We start from the raw sequence: 18198 nt of genomic DNA, 5'->3' as shown, positions 1-18198 counted from the left end.
CACACACACACACACACACACACACACACACACCACACACACAAATCACTCAGTCACTCTGCTCTATGCTATATACACACTATATGCAAGTTCAAATGTACAGTGCACACACACATACTCTCATAGTGTGTACTCATGCATACACATGTAGAAAAACATCTCTTTTTATACACTACACCATACACGCACACACTCACACTCTTTCAGTTGAACACCTGAAGCCCCACTCATCAGATGACTACTCTGAGGTAAGATGGAAGGTCCCCTGTACAAGCTTACATACTCTTACACTGTGCCTTTAAGACCTAACATTGGATCTGACCAACACAGCAGCGACTATATTGGCACAGCCCAAAAGGCTGTAGATTAAGCAGGGTTCTGGCCAGTGTAAAGTGATGTGTATCCCAGTAGATGTCAACAAGCACAAGCTCTCCATTTCATCCTCCTGTTTTTATATGTTCCTCCTTCACTTCTGTTTGTCCTTACTCCCCCTGCCACGTTTGCATACCAGAACCAAACGATGTTTGTTTATCTGTTTACTGGTACACACACACTTACACACAAAAGTCACGGTCATGCATTCACATGACCACACCGATTCATGTGTATACTCATGCATGTTTATGAGTTCACAAATGGCCACATACACAAATAAGTCTTGCGCACTAGCACTCACACACTCATGCATGTGAGCACTAATGCACATACGGAATCTCTCTCTCTCTCACACACACACACACACACACACACACACACACACACACACACACGCATGCACACACACCTTAAGTACGGTCAGCTCTTCATCTCATCCTGCTGTGGTATCTCTGTGCTAGAGACTCACAGCTACCCCTCATGAGGTCATCACTGAGCACCAGGGGCGCTTTTCTCACCTCCGTGTGACCCACTCATGCAGAAGCTTCCAAGCCATATGCCCCCCCAACTCTCACACACACACACACACACACACACACACACACACACACACACACACACACACACACACACACACACACACACAGTCCAAGTCTGTTCCAGTTCAATGGCTAGTTTCAGTTAATGGAAACAGCTGAACTCACACTTACATAAGGACGAACTTCAATAAACATGCACCTATGAGAACCTCATGCATTCAGTCATGAAGGCTGATTATCAAATACTTGCTGCTTGAAACCAGTAGCTGATTACTTATGATGAATACATTTATTAGTTAGCATTTTATAATTGGCACAGAACACAGAAAACTGTGAACTTTAAACTTGTCATCAGAGTTCCTCGAGGCCTCTGCATTTGTGAAAACCTGTCATGGAGAAGTTTAAGCAGGAGTGTAAAGGAACAGCCATTGTCAATCAAAAGGGTTTCAAAAGATCAAAGATTGTGTAGATCATACCATCTAATGCACGGCCTAAGAAAGTACCGGTATATGAGTTTTGTCTGAACTGAACTAAACTGAATATTTGGTAGAGTAGAATAGGGTAGAAAACTGAAAAACCTCTAAATATCTACCAAATCAAGTTCAATTTTTACACATTAAAGGTGTCCGTAATATATGCAATACCAATAAAGAAGGAAGCTTACTAAGTTTTGAAACCATCTAATAGGTTAAAGATGTCTGAGCTGTCATTTTCACCCACATTCATCTTCACCAGCCTTGCTGTATACATGAACCACAAAAGTCCTCACTTGCATTCTCAATGTACATTGAAATTTCATTCATTTGAAGCAGGTTTGTGGCAAGTAACCAAAGTTACCGACTCTGAATGTCGAATGCTGAGTAGCAGTATGTTTTCCATCCGCAAATTGTCCGCTGTCTCATATTGTTACATATAATTACGTCCCAAGGAGCTGGCTTTTCAGATGTATCAAACACTAATGCATCTAAAAAAATAAAAAAAAGCACACCTAAACTAGGATCAGATCAACCTGGAGCAGAAGAAGCCTGGGTGGTCTTCTCTTGCCGTAATATTCCAGCTGCATTGCTTCCTCACTCTCAGCCTGTCTCCCACTGTGCACCATGATGGCCCTTTGCTTCTGCTTGCTTTTTGCCTTGTTTTTTTTTTACTCTTCTGATTTTGAGAAGAGCTGAGATTGTCCACCACTGTTGTTTTGTTCATTCTGCTCATCGTTTGTTTGTTTGTTTGTTTGTTTGTTTGTTTGTTTACATTGTTGCATCAGCTGTTCCTTTTGTCCGAATATGCTGTTGGACAGGGCTCACATGTCCCCCGTCTCACACGATGTCATCACCAAAGCAGTCTGCCTTCCTTATGCATGCAGATTGTAGTGGTGTTGGGTGTGCTCGTGGTGCATAGTCTGTTTGTGTGAGATGTTTTGTCTTGTGTATATATACTCCTATGTGTGGGGGCGTCCAATGATGGATAATGAATGCCCCCCCTCTCCCTTTCCCTTTCCCCGTGTTGCGAGCCATAGGGCCTGAAGTCTCAGACTCGGCCCCCGTTACTCTGCGTAAGCCTCCGGGGCCCGATGCGTGGCCCCTGCCCGGACTGGCCTGCCCGCAAGGGAGAAAGTCTAACAGGAGAGGCGCCGACGCTGGCACCCTGTCCCCCTGGCATCAGACAGGTCAGTGGTCCCGGCCTGGCAGGGTGGCACGGAGAACCAAAGGGGGAGGGGGGAGGCGTGGGGGGAACTGGGGGGTGCTAGAGTGAGCGAGAGACTGCTGCACTGCTGCTACCATTGCCGTAGCTGCTGCTGCTGCTGCATCTGCTGTTTGCATGACGCGGCTGCTCTCACGCCACTGCTGTGGACGGGTCGTGGGACCTTGGCAGCCTGGTGCCACTGCATGGGCTACTGACCAGAGATCATCATCCTGCCCACTTGCACTGTTCACTGGAAAACCAGGACAACTGACCCCAAACCTGAGGCAAAGGCAAAGGATTTGTTTTGGTTCCTAATTAAAAAAAAAGTATCCTTTAAAACTGCTCTGAGAATCATGAGCCAAACCAACTAGGAGCACAACAGAAGCCAGAAAACAGTAAACCGTAATTATGTCCTCAGAAAACTTTTCCTTGTTTTAATGAATTGTGAGGGACAGAAAGATCTTGCTTTTCGCTATCCCTCATGATTCCTCATCAGTCCATCTTATCCTTTATTTTCCCATGTTTTCTCATGTAAAATATGATGTATTGGATTAGTTACTGAAAACTGTAACCACTCTCATGTTCCACCACCTCAGCGCTCCACTGTTCATGTCCCTCTTCACCCTTGCACATCACAGCTGACATTGCGAAGGCATCCGTTAGCATTGACAACTATGATAGCAGTGATAACAATGTCAAACAACATGCATTAGCAACGAGTAAAGTAAAGCATCTTATGTAGTTTGTCAAAGATCCAAAAACATAATTTGCAGTGGGCAGGTTCTGTGTACTGTAAGTAGCAGAGAGGTGGTGTTCACCAAAGCCAGTCCAAGCAGCATGAATTCACGAGCTCGCACACCCACTCCGACTCTGTTGACTCCATTCCAACATCAACACAGTGGGACGTGTAATGTGGCCCATACATTTCCAAAATGGCCATGTCCGCAAACTTAGATTGGTGTTAACTTAAAAAAAGAGGCTTGCACCATTGTATCGGCGTGTATAATTAACTCTCGAGATTTATGAGCCCAAAGCATGCAGAGTAAAAGTAATGTATTTCATCTCCATTACTTGGAAGTGTGATCTAGAGGTTTATTTTCGAGAAGACGTATAGATGTGTGGCAAGGCCAATGTTGAACCGCTGGAGATCCCTTTATCACAAGAGCGGTAAAGAGATGGAGCTCCCTCTAGAGAGACCAGATAGCGATTGTAAGGTGACTGAAGTCTTCTTGAGGGGACCGCCTGGGGAACACAAGAGCATATGGAAGGAAAATGGTGGTGGTAGTGCAGTGGTTAAGAAGCTGGGCTAGCATGCAGTTGCCAATAAAGTTGTGGGTTCGATTCCCGGCTGCCACCGTTATGCCATTGAGCAATGCACTTTACCCTGAGTAACTCCGGGTGAGACTGGCCCTTGTAATAATTGACACATGAAAGTTGCTTTGTATAAAAGCATCAGCCAAATGAATAAATAAATAAAAATAAAAAAGGAAAGGGGAAAAGTCTTTGATGGACTAGATGGCAAATCCTGAGAGGAAAACTTTGGGGAAATAAGAGAAGTGTAGCAATTTTTGCTTTCAGTGGTTGAATTCTTTTACATTACATTTAGCAGATACTTCTTGACCAAAGTGATTTACATATGTCAGCTATATCAGGGGTTCTCAAACTTTTGTGGGCCGGGGACCCCTCATGGAGTAGAAAATTCTCCAAGGACCCTCATAATCGCAACACATAAAACTTAAGTTAATCATGTAGCTGTATAGCCTTTTTTCTGTTAGATGCTTATGTTATATGTATTTTAAAAACATTGAGTGCTAAAACCACAATAGTCATGTTAACAAACTTTGACAGTATGTAGGATTTGTTTAAAGGATTGTTGTTTCTTTGTCAAATGTAGGCCTATTGTGTTGAACACATAGTGTTTGCTTCACATAACTTTCATTTTGTTGGCGGTTAATTAATAGTAAAGTATTTTGACATATAGATGTAACGTATCAGCAGATCAATTGGGCAAATACTAATACTGTAGCATTTTTCGCCATATAAGACAATTTCATATTTTGTAGCAAACTTTGTCAGGGACCCCCTGACAATGTGCTGCGGACCCCTGGGGGTCCCCGGACCCCACTTTGAGAACCAATGAGCTATATTACAAGGGATCACATTGTCCCCGGAGCAACTTGCTCAAGGGCACAATGGTGGAAGCCGGGAATTGAACCGACACCTTTCAGGCTACTGCACGCTGGCCCAGCTCCTTAACCACTACACTACCACCACCCACTACCAAATTTTGAGATAGTGTTTTCAGCATGAAGTTTGAAGAACTGAATTGACTAAGAGAACTGGAAAGGGTGTAGGTATATATATTTTAACCAGAACGAAATGAGACAAGAGCCTCATTGGACTAGTACAGTATGTGAGAAGTATGATCCACTAGATGGTTGTGTGCACAAACTTTGTTTTCATAAGGACTTTATGTCAACCATACCAAGGGAACTACATGTTCAAGAGGCACATTCAAGAGTTTGAGAAGGCTGCTGCAATTTTACAATAATAGTAGCAATACTGAGAGCTTAAAGTTCCATGTTACTGTGAGGAAGTGATCGCCTTTGAAAACCACTTTTAGGAGGCATATTACTCCACCTCCCCCTTAGCAAGCATTATACTCACACAAACATGGCCAGATAAACATGTACACTCACACCACACACACGCACACACACACACATACGCGCACGCACGCATGCACACACACACACACACACACACACACACACACACACACACACACACACACCGTCGTAAGGTTTCTCCACATCTAGCCCCTTACAGTGTGATCCATACCCCATGGGAGCTCATCACCGCCACTGTAGCAGGAGCTTGCAGGCTTTGATCCCAATGGCAGCCAGCTTGGAGTGCCCAGTGGTACCCCACCCCTTTCCTTTGCATGGCACAAAGCTCCAGAGTGTCGGGGTGACAGTCGCCAGTCCTCTGAGGGATCCTCCAGCAGGCTGTGCAGTAATGATCCCCTGCTGTTATGGGGGACCTGTTCCCTATGTGCGTGTTTAAGTACATGGTGGGATCGATCACAACACGCATCCACTCATGCTAATCTATGAACGCGTACACACACACACACACACACACACACACACCGTCGTAAGGTTTCTCCACATCTAGCCCCTTACAGTGTGATCCATACCCCATGGGAGCTCATCACCGCCACTGTAGCAGGAGCTTGCAGGCTTTGATCCCAATGGCAGCCAGCTTGGAGTGCCCAGTGGTACCCCAGAGCCCCCTTTCCTTTGCATGGCACAAAGCTCCAGAGTGTCGGGGTGACAGTCGCCAGTCCTCTGAGGGATCCTCCAGCAGGCTGTGCAGTAATGATCCCCTGCTGTTATGGGGGACCTGTTCCCTATGTGCGTGTTTAAGTACATGGTGGGATCGATCACAACACGCATCCACTCATGCTAATCTATGAACGCGTTACACACACACACACACACACACACACACACAGAGGGGATTAGAGGACGTTTTTGTGCCACTGATGTGTGGCTTACACTGTGGAGTTTGAGGAGTTTCATGCACTGCCATTCTCTGGAGATTTTTGTCTTTTTTGTCTGGCTGCCTCAGGGGAAAATCTGTTTACGCTTGTTTGGCTGTGAGGGTCTTTTTTCACCTCACTCTCTTTATGCAAGAGTGCAGTTTGTGTGTGTGTGTGTGTGTGTGTGTCTGTGTGTGTGTGTGTCAGGCTGTCTGTCCCAATCAGGGGAATCTCACTGTGTGTCCGTGTTTACCCCACTGTGTGTGTTTATAAGGATGTGCCTCATTGTTGATTGCAATTGTGTGTAAATGTGTGCATCAGGGTGTGTGGGTGTTTTTGTATGTTCACATCGGAGGCATACAGCAGTGTATAATAGTGCATTTTTTATTTGTGTGTGTGTATAAGTGTGTATGTGTGTTGATGAGAGACCTCCACCCCCATCTGTTTGATCGCTGAATAAAGCGACTCGCTATATTTAGACAGTCTCATCTGATGCCATTTTAGTCTGCTCTAATCAGCTTACAATCCCACTCCTCTCTCTCTCTCTCTCTCTCTCTCTCTCTCTCTCTCTCTCTCTCTCTCTCTCTCTCTCTCTCTCTACCCATCTCTCTCTCCCTCCCCCTCTCTTTCTCTATCATTCCTTCCCTGTCTTCCCTATAGCCTTTATTGCTCCTTTTCCTTGTGCCCCTCACTTCAGCTCTTCCTTCCTCTTGTCCCATTGTTCCCTTGTTTGATATTATGTGTATACTGTATGAGAGATAGTAAGATGTGTTTATGCATATATGCTTGTGTGTGTGTGTGTCTGTGTGTGTGTGTTGTGTGTTGCTTGTTTGTTTTTGTTTTTTTTTGCGTATGAAAGTGTCTACTCAACTATGCGTAAATGATGTAATTTGCAAGTCAGTGTCTTCTCTCCTGTGGCACATACACTCTATATTCTGTCGGACAAACTGAGGATCTCACACACTCTCACATCGTCAACCAAGCAGCCTGGCATTCCCATGAGCCTTTGCACCTGTCTTTTGTGTTCTTCCACCTCCTTCATACCCTCCATCAGCCATGCTTCTGGAACCATCTGGTGCGGGTGTACATACGCGCGCATGTTTCCATCAAGACTGTAATGGACAACTTGAATCAAAAGATTCATTGTTATATAAAGTGTGCACATGCCACTTTCCAGAGTGTTCAAAACAAGTATTGTCATTTAGAGAAGTGCTGTGTATACACACACACACACACACACATATACACACAGACACACACATGCACCCAGAGAGAGAGAGATACAGACACACACTCATCATCTGTTTAAGGACAAAACTGCCCCTCTCTATCTCACTCTCCCTGTCTCTTCATCTCTGTAGATGGCATGGGCCGCGTCCTGGCTCAGGACGTATATGCCAAAGACAACCTGCCCCCGTTCCCCGCCTCGGTCAAAGATGGCTACGCTGTCAGAGGTGAGTGCCACAAATGTCCAGTGAACATTTTCTACGGATGGGCTTTGAGATACATGTGCATATTGATAGCTCTGCTTCTTCTGTTGACAGTAGTGATAAATATGGAGACAGTGTAAATGTTAGTGACTGTGTTTTGCTTTGGTAGTGCTTGTGGAAGAAAACAGCACCTGGGGAGGGAGTTGTTATTTAAGACACTCTACATTTACCACTGAATTGTTGTACCTCTGTCTTTTTGTCTCATCTCTGTCTCTCTCTCTCTCTCTTTCTTTCTCTCTATCTCTCTGTCTCCCTCTCTCTCTCCCTCTCTCCCTCTTCTCTCTGATAGCTGCTGATGGCCCAGGGGATCGCTTCATCATCGGGGAGTCCCAGGCTGGAGAGCAGGTGACACACACACACACACACACACACACACACACACACACACACACACACACACACACAATGACTCACACTCTCTTTCTCTCTCTTTTTTACAAACACACATACACACACACACAGACTGAGGCCTTCTGTCCACAAAGGTTATTTGTGCTCAGCTGTCTGGCCAGTCATGCACAGAGAGATGACTGCTCTGTCTGTCTCTCTCCTCAAGCCACTGGGTCAGCAGCACCTGCCTCATAAAGAAGACATGCATGTGTGTGTGTGTGTGTGTGTGGGGGGGTCTTCTACTGCTTTTCTTAGTTTTGCTCAGGGAAATCCTTGGACAGAATGTTGGACATCTTTGGAAGAAAAGGGGAAATTAAAATGTTCTTTCTACACTCTCAGATCAATAGCTTAACTGGTTGTATTAGTAAATACATGTACAAATCATCAGGCATTGTCTGCATGCATGGTATTCTGTAGTTGATATAGGGATTGGCGAACCAGGAGGGACATAGAAAAAGAGTTTAGAAATTGAACCAGACAAGTTGTTGACCGTTCATATAGATCTCTGTTTTCGAGGTTTATCGAGGTAGAAAAACCGAAAACAATTGGTTTCAAGTTGCTGCAGCCAGGCAGATAAAAAGTTGCTGCAAGGCAGATTGGTTTCAAGTTGCTGCAGCCAGGCAGATACAGCGCTACAAGTTGCTGCAGCCAGGCAGATACAGCGCTACAAGTTGCTGCAGCCAGGCAGATACAGCGCTACAAGTTGCTGCAGCCAGGCAGATACAGCGCTACAAGTTGCTGCAGCCAGGCAGATACAGCGCTACAAGTTGCTGCAGTCAGGCAGATACAGCGCTACAAGTTGCTGCAGCCAGGCAGATACACTCTTGTGGCATGAACATGGGGGCTCACAAACATGCCCCCATAGTGTGGCCCTGGATCTGCCTGGATGGACGAGAAAACTTCTTAACAAAAAGAAGAGAAGGAGGGAGAGAGAGAGAGAGGGAGGATGAGTGTGTGCTGGACTATTTGCCATGTGGGGAGGCTGGGACTCCAGGTCCCACTGGTGTGACATGCTAACGCAGAACAGCTGGGAGGTGGTCTGGACAAACAGCAGGCCAGCTTGTCTGCACTCGTCACCATCAGTCTCTGCAGCTGTGCCCTGCCCTGCCACGCCAGAGGAGGGAAACACTGCGAGCGAGCTAAATACAGGAGCTTTGTGGCCCGTCCAGAATCACCAGAATAACATGTTGGAAAATTTCAAGCCATTAGCAAATCTGTTTTTTGTTTTGTGCTTTTGTCCCAAATATATACTGCATACTTAATTCACCCGGTGGGCCCTGATTTAAAAGGGGAGCTAAGTGCAAAGTCCTTCAACAAGCAAAGTTATCATGCATGAACTATATGTGGGAGCGTTGAAATGACTCATGGATGTTTGTGCTTAAGGTCTTACCCATGAACTTTTTGTTAAATTAGCTTTAGTTAGACTTAAGACTGCACATTGTTCATCATTCAAATTAGGACCTGATGTGTTTTTGATACAAATTCAGATTCCATTTTGAGTCCTCATAATGACTTCCAGAGTGTATTCGTGTGTTTGTAGCCTACACATGCAGTCATGTTGGTCCTCATAATTACGTACAATGTGGATATTTGTTTTTTTTTGTAGCCTACACACACAGTCATGCCAGGGCAGGTGATGCGTGTGACGACGGGAGCTCCGATCCCTTGTGGAGCCGATGCTGTGGTGCAGGTGGAGGACACAGAGTTACTGCGTGAATCCGAGGATGTGAGTGCACACACACACACACACACACTCACGCTCAGAGTCAATGTTTGTGTGTACCGATCAGGTTATTTTATCTCTGTGTATATGAGTAAGCTAAGAAAATATAAAGATACATTCTTTGGAATAGACTTACAAAATTTAGAATTGAAATCAATTTAAAAACTAAAAACAATTACGGTATTACGGCTGTTTTCTGTCTGCTGGTTTAGCCCACTCCATCATTCCTTTATGGTATTGATGCCGCTTTAATCATCATTGGAGATGGAGTTGTACACAAATTTGCTATTGGTTGAAGAAACCGCTTTCTTACAACTTGCAGGGCACAGAGGAGCTGGAAGTGCGAATTCTGGTGCAGGCACGACCTGGACAGGACATCAGGTGAGTGAGCACGAAACACACACACACACACACTCACACACACACACACACACTCACACACACACATACACACACACCAGAAGATTACAGCAGGAGATGATTTCTCATTGGCTACCCTGCCCTTTCTCTCTGCAGGCCCATTGGTCACGATATCAAACGTGGGGAGTGTGTTCTGGCTAAGGGCACCCACATGGGCCCCTCTGAGATCGGCCTGCTGGCCACGGTGGGCGTCACCGAGGTGGAGGTACAGAAGTTCCCCGTTGTGGCCGTCATGTCCACAGGCAACGAGGTGAGCGTTAGGAGGAACTGCAAAAGACACAAACATCCAAGCTTACTCCCATTCTCTCAAGCACTTTGTGTGTTCTATGTGTTTGTGTGTTTGCTCATTTGTGAATATGTGTATGTGTGTCTGTGTGTTCTTGTGTGTAGCTGTTGAACCCAGAGGATGACCTACACCCTGGGAAAATCAGGGACAGCAACCGCTCCACCCTACTCGCCACCATCCAGGAGCACGGCTACCCCACCATCAACTTGGGCATCGTTGGAGACAAGTAAGGCTATTACACACACATACACTTCCACTCGAACGCAGTGGTTTATATTGTAATTATGTTGAATAGAGGTGGACATCCCGGGTTCCAGAATGTATGTCCTGCCAGATGGGGCGTGCCATGGCAAAATAAGTCCAGTTCGACAAATTAAAAAAAAAAGGGTTTATTGGTTTATTCATAATCCACAGACCTTAGGGTTTAAAACAAGGGGCCATTTGTTCAATTCCGTTTAGCCAACCCAGATATATTGGCCAAAATGTGAAAGATATCCTCACCTCAGAAAAAAAAAAAAGTTTTGAGAAAATCAGCTTTAAAGTTTGTGAAGTGTAAATGAGCATATTATGTAGGCTATTTCCTCTCAACCAGTCACATCACAAGATGATGCATCCTGGTAAAGTTCTCTTTGCCTTTGGAATTAAAATAGCCGCAGTGCTATCGCTGTTAATCTCCAAAGAAATCCGTAGCCAAAGGTTGATTGAATTGCTTCAGAATCCGAAAAGATCCGAACTACACAGCGCAACTTCTAAATGCTCCATTCACGCAGGCGGTAACACTCGTGAGGCATTTGTAGTTAACTATAACTTGTGAGTTAGCCTATAACGTTCGATCAACTTCTGAAAACGACAAGGACCACAATAGCCTAATGCATAGCCTAATGTTTTTGTTTCTAAATAGGCCACCAACTCCAAAACATATTGAATCGGACCAATCGGGTGCAATATCCGTGAGGAATCTGGTCAGCAACCACTGTATCTTTAGCTTCGTTGAGTAGGTAGGTTAGGTTGCGGTTTCTCCTCCTAAAATAGAAAATTTCTTCGGAATAATTACGAGTGGATAGCCTATTTATGATGACTTCTTGAAGAGGCCAAAAGCCAAAACACAAAGTTATAAGACCAAAGACAACGGAAACATTCCAGTTCTCACACAGCGAGAGTCTGAAGGAGGAAGAAAAACGTCAACTTTTTTATCCAAACTTTAATGCGCAGCCTACACATTTGGCCTTCAAAATCATATTTCTAGGTCGTTTTACAGTAAGATACATCTATGAGTGTGTTCGAAAATGCATAATTTTGTCATTTTTCAACCCTCTCTCTATTCAAATCGCTATCTCTTCAATATCTCGAAAACCGTGACCTTTATTCTTTCAACCTGTGCACTGAACACAGGTGATATCACTAATTATCTGATCTACCTGGCTGCTAATTAGGATGAGCTGGTTTACCAAATGGTTGGATCAAATACTTGGCAGGACTTTTACTTTCTGAATCCGGGATGTCTGCCTCTGATGTTGAAGAATGTACTGTGTGTGTGTGTGTGTGTGTGTGTGTGTGTGTGTGTGTGTGTGTGTGTGTGTGTGTGTGTGTGTGTGTGTGTGTGTGTGTGTGTGTGTGTGTGTGTGTGTGTGTGTGTGTGTATCTCTCCCATATGCATATGCACACACTGACGGTGATGTGTCTGTTGTCTCCTCAGTCCAGATGATTTGCTCAACGCCCTGAATGAAGGAATCAGCCGTGCTGACGTTATCATCACCTCAGGTGGCGTGTCCATGGGCGAAAAGGTGAGCTTGACTCTGTGCTTTTAAGTGTGTTGCACAAAAGGAAATAAAGAATTAATTGACTTAAGATGTTTTACGCAACCAGCCCCTGATTAGTTGTCTGTCGACTCTGTCGGCTGTCTTTCTGTCTCAGGACTACCTGAAACAGGTGCTGGACATCGACTTACATGCCCAGATTCATTTTGGACGAGTATTCATGAAACCTGGGTGAGTCTTGACAGTGGATTCCAGGATAGGGCAGTGTTTTATCCACTTCTCACAGTTCCGATTGCATCTCCTCACTGATTCTTTTTGTCACTATCCATTTCTTAGTCTTCCTACTACGTTTGCCACTCTTGACATCAATGGGCACCGAAAGCTGATATTTGCCCTGCCAGGTAAGTGTGTGTGTGTCTGTGAGAGGGGCTGTAATTTGGCCTTACGTAAGGCACTTGCATGAGATGTTGATGGTTAATGACTGGCACTTGCAGGAGTTGTGGATGGTTAGTGACTATACAGAATTATTACTGTGCTACTCACAAATACTAATCAGACTTGCATGCAGAGTTGACTGAAACTATTTAGATATTGTTTCCTACATATAGGGCTGGGTATTGATTGTGTGTTGTGTTACATCCATATGGGTGACGTTTATACCATTTTCAAATTAATGCTAGATTTTACTAATTACTTTTTGAATTGAAAATTTAATGTCATTAATGGGAAGACCTCCCAAGTGAAAAACAGTTTTAAATTAATATTACTTGGCAAATGTAATCTCCATTGCATTTTTTTTAACTGTCAAATTACCAGCTGGAATCTGACTACTGAAAAATGAAAGTAGTTTTGCATTTTGAAGACCTAGAGATCTCACAAACACAGCTCTTAAATTCTAGCTGGCACAGTCTACTTTGGTTAGTCAGTTTGTGGTGTTGCTGATCCTTAAAACCATTTCCTTTAAGTATGCACTGCAGCTTCATTATTGGCTTCAGATATATCAAAATACTGTACTTTGAAAAGCTACACTTTTGTCATTTTTCATTTTGACTTGATGATAAAATTAACTTTGTTTTTATTAATGGTATGATGACAAATCACTGCACAGAACAGCACCACTGTAAGGTTTTGAATTGCCATACCCAGCCCTACGATCTGCATGAGCATCCTCTCTTCCCTCCCGTCTCTGACCACCTAACCAACCACTGGTCAATACACCATGCTATTAACTGCCCACTTTATCCACATGTACCCATTCCTGACCCCCTGCACCAAATACTAACATCTAAATAGCCTATTGCCTCTTGACTTTAACATACCCTCCTCGTTCTTGCCACCTCCCATCCCACCCCAAAACACACAGTGTGCCACTCTCCCCTAACCCTGGACTTTTGAGTGTGAGTTCAGGAGTCAGTGGGTCTTCTTTCGGCTGTATGAGGATCTGGTGTGCCATTGCCACTGTCCCACTGACACACAGGTGCCCCCCCCACCCTGGTACCTCTAGACGTTGTCTCCAGTGACCTTCCCTCTGCCGTGATCTCACTGCCACAGTGTCTGCAGGAACTGGCCCCCATTGATCTGTCCTTTTTTTGTGAATCTGGCTAGCGTGAAACGTTGCCCCTCCTGGGCCCACCCCCCTGTTCCTAGTATGCCCCCCCTTCCCACTATCAGCTCGCCTGTTCGTCTGTCCGTCCTGTATATGGAGCTCGGCTCGGCTGTGTTGACAGCCTTTCTTTCTTTCTTTCTTTCCTTCTTTCTTTCTATTTATTTTTCCTTTCCTCCTTGCTTGCTTGTTTGCCTTCTGCTTTCTCTTTTGGTCTATATGTGGTTTCTCTATCTATCTATCAATCTATCTATCTTTCCATCTGTCCATCTCTTTTCTCTGTTCCTTTGCTGGTTTCTTGTCTTTCTCTTTCTCTCTCTCTCTTTGTCTCTCTCTCTCTTTTTCTGTCCTCCTTCTCTGTTCTCTCTGTCTGTCATGGCTCCCCTCCCCTAAGGTAATTTCAGCTACAGGGAAACAGGGGTGACTCTGCTGGAGGGGGCGCCCCTGAGTGACAGCGAGGCGAGCAAGACGCCCGTGCCACCTCCCGCTCGCGGAAGTAGGTGCTCTTCACTCAGGAGGACCACATGAAAAATATGAACAGACAAACCAAGAACTCCACATTATAAAAACAACCAGTCACCACAGCTCAGAAAACGGAATACTTTTTGTTTTTAAATAGAAGAACTGATAAATAATGCAGGCTCGAAAATGTGAGAATTTTGGGCCGTCTTTTGGAATTTGTGAATTCAGATTGAGCTTGATTTGGTTTGACCCTAAAGAATTGAAGGCTAGATATAAAAGGATGACTTTAAATAGAAGGCTCACTTGTCAAATGACACTTTTCTGTTCTGTTTTCTGAGAGATATTGATATTATCGTTTCTGTTTTGAGTACATTTAGTGTTTTGTTTGAGTATGTTCCTCCATGGTGCTGTTCATTGGTTGGTTGGCTGTGGTTGATGCACACTGTGATCTCTCTACTGCTCTCCTTGCCCTGCTCCTGAAGTCCCTTTGCATACTGAAAGTACCAGCAAATTCTCCCTGCCCTGCTTGCTGCAAGGGTCTTGAAGCTGCCCTTCCAGAGCCCTTGATAAAACACACACATATCCTCTTCTTGCCTCTTCTAATCCTTTAACTACATTACACTACACAACACCCTCTCTCACACCACACTCTCTTGCACACCCCAAGGTAGCAGCAGATGTTTAGCTGACTTCTTGACTTAGGCACACAGGGGTGTCATTTCAGAGTTTGGTGTATTCTGTATGTGTGTGAAATGAACTGACCAGGATTGTCAGGACCCTTAATTGCAGACTTTAACCAAGGGCCCTGTCCGTACTTACCTATGTGGCTTTCACTGGAAATCCTCCTCTGTTCCTCCAACTGTCCTAACAGCATGATGAAGCACATTACCCCCCAACCCCCACCCCCACCCCATTTTCACAAAAGCCCTGGTCCTTGTTCCAAAGTGACCCCTTTCCCGCACGGGAAACCCCACTGACCCAGATTCTACTTGTCTTGTATTGTTTATCTAGAGATGGTGGTTGTCCGTTGCACTGATACTTAGGACTTCTTTTTCTTTCTCTTTTATGCTCTCCTTTCTCTCTGGTCTTTCTTTGTGTCTACAGGCAATCCAGTGTCAGCAGTTGTTACCTGTAATCTCTTTGTCATCCCTGCTCTAAGGAAGATGCAAGGAATCCTGGACCCCCGACCAACCATTATCAAAGCTCGGGTAACCAACCACGCAAACAGCCTTTAAAGCCTTTAACCAAAATCTATCCACAATTAATGAAATACGTCCACTTTAACCTTAATCCTACATTTTGCTAGTGATTTGTCTCATGATTATGATGTCATCAGTATGCATGCCTCTTTTCATTGTTTCAGTTATCGTGTGATGTTAAGTTAGACCCACGGCCCGAGTACCACCGCTGCATACTTACATGGCACCATCAGGAGCCGTTACCATGGGCACAGAGCACAGGTATTGGCACCATTCTTTGAAAGAGAGCTCTACTGAAGTCCTTACTAATCAGTATAATCGTATCATTTATTTAACCTTGTGTTAGTTGATTTGAGGTTGCGTTAATAGGTTGTGGTTGGGCAAGCTGATGTGTATGACAATAATGACTTGAAGAGGACACACCAAATAATGTCCACTAACTTGTTAAATCTTGTTAAATTATTTAGGACATATTTTTGCCCCTGAATAGCCTTTTCACATCAATGTTGTTCTGAAGCAGTGTCACATTAGTCAAAGACAAACTAAGTGGTTCCCATCAAGTTGCATTCAATCATGAAACTCAAAAACAAAAGTGTGTACTTCTCTCTATCTCTTTATTTCTCATTTCTCTAACTTATCTCCCATATTTCACTTTCCCTTTCTTTCTTTCTCTCTCTCTTTCTCTCTGTCATTCTCTCCATCTCTCTGCAGGGAATCAAATGAGCAGCCGGTTAATGAGTATGCGTAGTGCCAATGGTCTGCTAATGTTGCCGCCTAAAACCGAGCAATACGTGGAGCTGCACAAAGGAGAGGTGGTGGACGTCATGGTGATTGGACGGCTATGATGTTGTCCCCAGGGTGCGGACAGCGAGACAGAGGGACGACGAGAGCAAGCGAAAGTGGAAGTGGTGCATGTCCACATATCATTACTATTCTGTAATATGCAATGGCACAGCAAGTTTGTACTGATTTGACCAACTAATTTGTTGATTGAGGGTAATCGACAACTCACTGAAGCAAACAAATGGTTTATGGAAATGTTAATTAGAAAAGAAAATCCTTATTATTTCAAAGAAAGAAATTAAAATATTATACCTTTTAAAATAAGACTATATATATATATATATATATATATATATATATATAATATATAAGATTTATTCTGTAATATATTATTATGATTATTATTATGAATATCATCATCATCATTCTATTAAGCAACTCTGTTCTCTTTCATCGCAATTGCTTTGTGTGTTCAACGCTAGCCCTTATAGATAGCAGTAGCATTTTAGTAGAAAGCTGTAGACTCCTGACGAGTTCATTGAAACGCTTATTTCCAGACCTTGGAGGAAGGACAAAAGTGGGGGTCATTTTTGAAATGGGGGGGGTGGGAGGGGGAGGAACCAAGGAAGGTGGCGGAGAGCGGTCTGCCACTGGATGTAGCCACAGCCGTGTGCCACAGCTATGTAGGACCTCATGAGGGTCGTCTAAAGGCGTCCATCCCAACAGCTTTGCTTGTCCTTTATCTTGTGAGTCGTGTTCATGTGCACAGTGCCAACAGTCAGGGAGGGGTCTGGGTCTGGGTCAGGGGAATTTGGGGTGGGGTGGGGGGGCACAGACAGTTGGGTGGGGTTGTCTGGGTCAGGAAATGGTCACCGGCAGTTTATGGAAGAGCTCTGCACAGGTCACGATGTGCTCGGAGACTGATGCATGTGGAGGACTATCACCCACACCGCAGGTTGCCTATCCCACCTGGGAATCCTCACTGTGGACGCCGTGACCTTATCACCTCACTGAAGTCCCAAGCCTCACCCTCCTCACCAGTCCCCTCTCTCCTCCTTCCCCTCTTCCCAGGCCCCTCCCCGACTCAGTCAGCCGACACCCTGGGGGTCAACGGAGATCTTTTGTTTGGTTCAACGTTAAAAAAGAAGAAAAAAAAACACTGAAGGAAACAGCTTATTTAAGCGCTGAAAGCCTTTTTTAAAAACTTATTCAAATATAAATATATATATATATATATATATATATATATATATATATATATAATTATATATATATATAAGAAAAAAGAAAACTGTACAGTAAAAATGATGGGTGATATTGTACAGATATATGACCAGCACTCCTATGAATATACTTGAGGATGAGGATGAACTCCTTAAAGAAAAACAAACAAACAAAAAAAAACTCTGTACTATAATGACATTTTCTGTAATGATATTAAAACTGATGAGAGAAAATTAAAACCTTGATCATTACATAAACATACTCGTCTCTGCTTCTTGTGTTATGTTTTGCCTATTTTATTTCGAAAGAACTTTCCAAGAGGAATGGTGATTTTTGTCTAATTTGATGCTTACATGGTCAACATTTGCACATCTTCTGAATTAAAGTTTTTTTTATTTTTTTTATTATCATTATTATTTGCATGCATTATGCACCTGCTTCATTCTCCAGGCTACCAGCAAGGTGAGATTGTGTACTTTAATTTAATGGAATTAAATGGCTAATGGAAAGATTATTAAGTAATTGAAAATATATTAAGATGTTTGCTGCCTTTAGCCATATCGAACCAACCAAGTGTATTATTATCGAACATGGAAGCTGACTGGGTGGATGTGTTGTGCTCTTCTCGCAACTGTCAATCATAGACAGTAAAATCAAGGTTCTCATTCCGGGCCACATGATGGCGATGTTGAAGCTCAATCGTGTGGCTCTCTGACTAAGCAA

General features: G+C 44.0%; 1 protein-coding gene across 9 annotated transcripts in view; it reads left to right on the top strand.

The window, feature by feature from the left end:
* gphna (gephyrin a) overlaps positions 1–16847 on the top strand; it is a 78931-nt gene extending 62084 nt beyond the window's left edge. For 5 of the 9 annotated variants that reach the window (XM_048228827.1, XM_048228829.1, XM_048228830.1 and 2 more), the window contains 13 exons: positions 2428–2577; positions 7500–7592; positions 7918–7973; positions 9625–9744; positions 10064–10122; positions 10258–10411; positions 10552–10673; positions 12144–12231; positions 12362–12435; positions 12541–12605; positions 15374–15477; positions 15633–15729; positions 16180–16847. In XM_048228827.1, coding sequence (XP_048084784.1) covers positions 2428–2577; positions 7500–7592; positions 7918–7973; positions 9625–9744; positions 10064–10122; positions 10258–10411; positions 10552–10673; positions 12144–12231; positions 12362–12435; positions 12541–12605; positions 15374–15477; positions 15633–15729; positions 16180–16313 — 1316 coding nt within the window. In that variant the 3' untranslated portion in view covers positions 16314–16847. The remainder of the gene's footprint in view (positions 1–2427; positions 2578–7499; positions 7593–7917; positions 7974–9624; positions 9745–10063; positions 10123–10257; positions 10412–10551; positions 10674–12143; positions 12232–12361; positions 12436–12540; positions 12606–15373; positions 15478–15632; positions 15730–16179) is intronic. The other 4 variants (XM_048228832.1, XM_048228834.1, XM_048228835.1 and 1 more) reach the window with 1 other exon arrangement.
* Positions 16848–18198: the final 1351 nt, after the last annotated feature.

This window comes from Alosa alosa, chromosome 19, assembly GCF_017589495.1.
Source record: "Alosa alosa isolate M-15738 ecotype Scorff River chromosome 19, AALO_Geno_1.1, whole genome shotgun sequence".
NCBI lineage: Eukaryota > Metazoa > Chordata > Actinopteri > Clupeiformes > Clupeidae > Alosa > Alosa alosa.
This window is presented reverse-complemented; position numbering and strand designations above follow the sequence as displayed.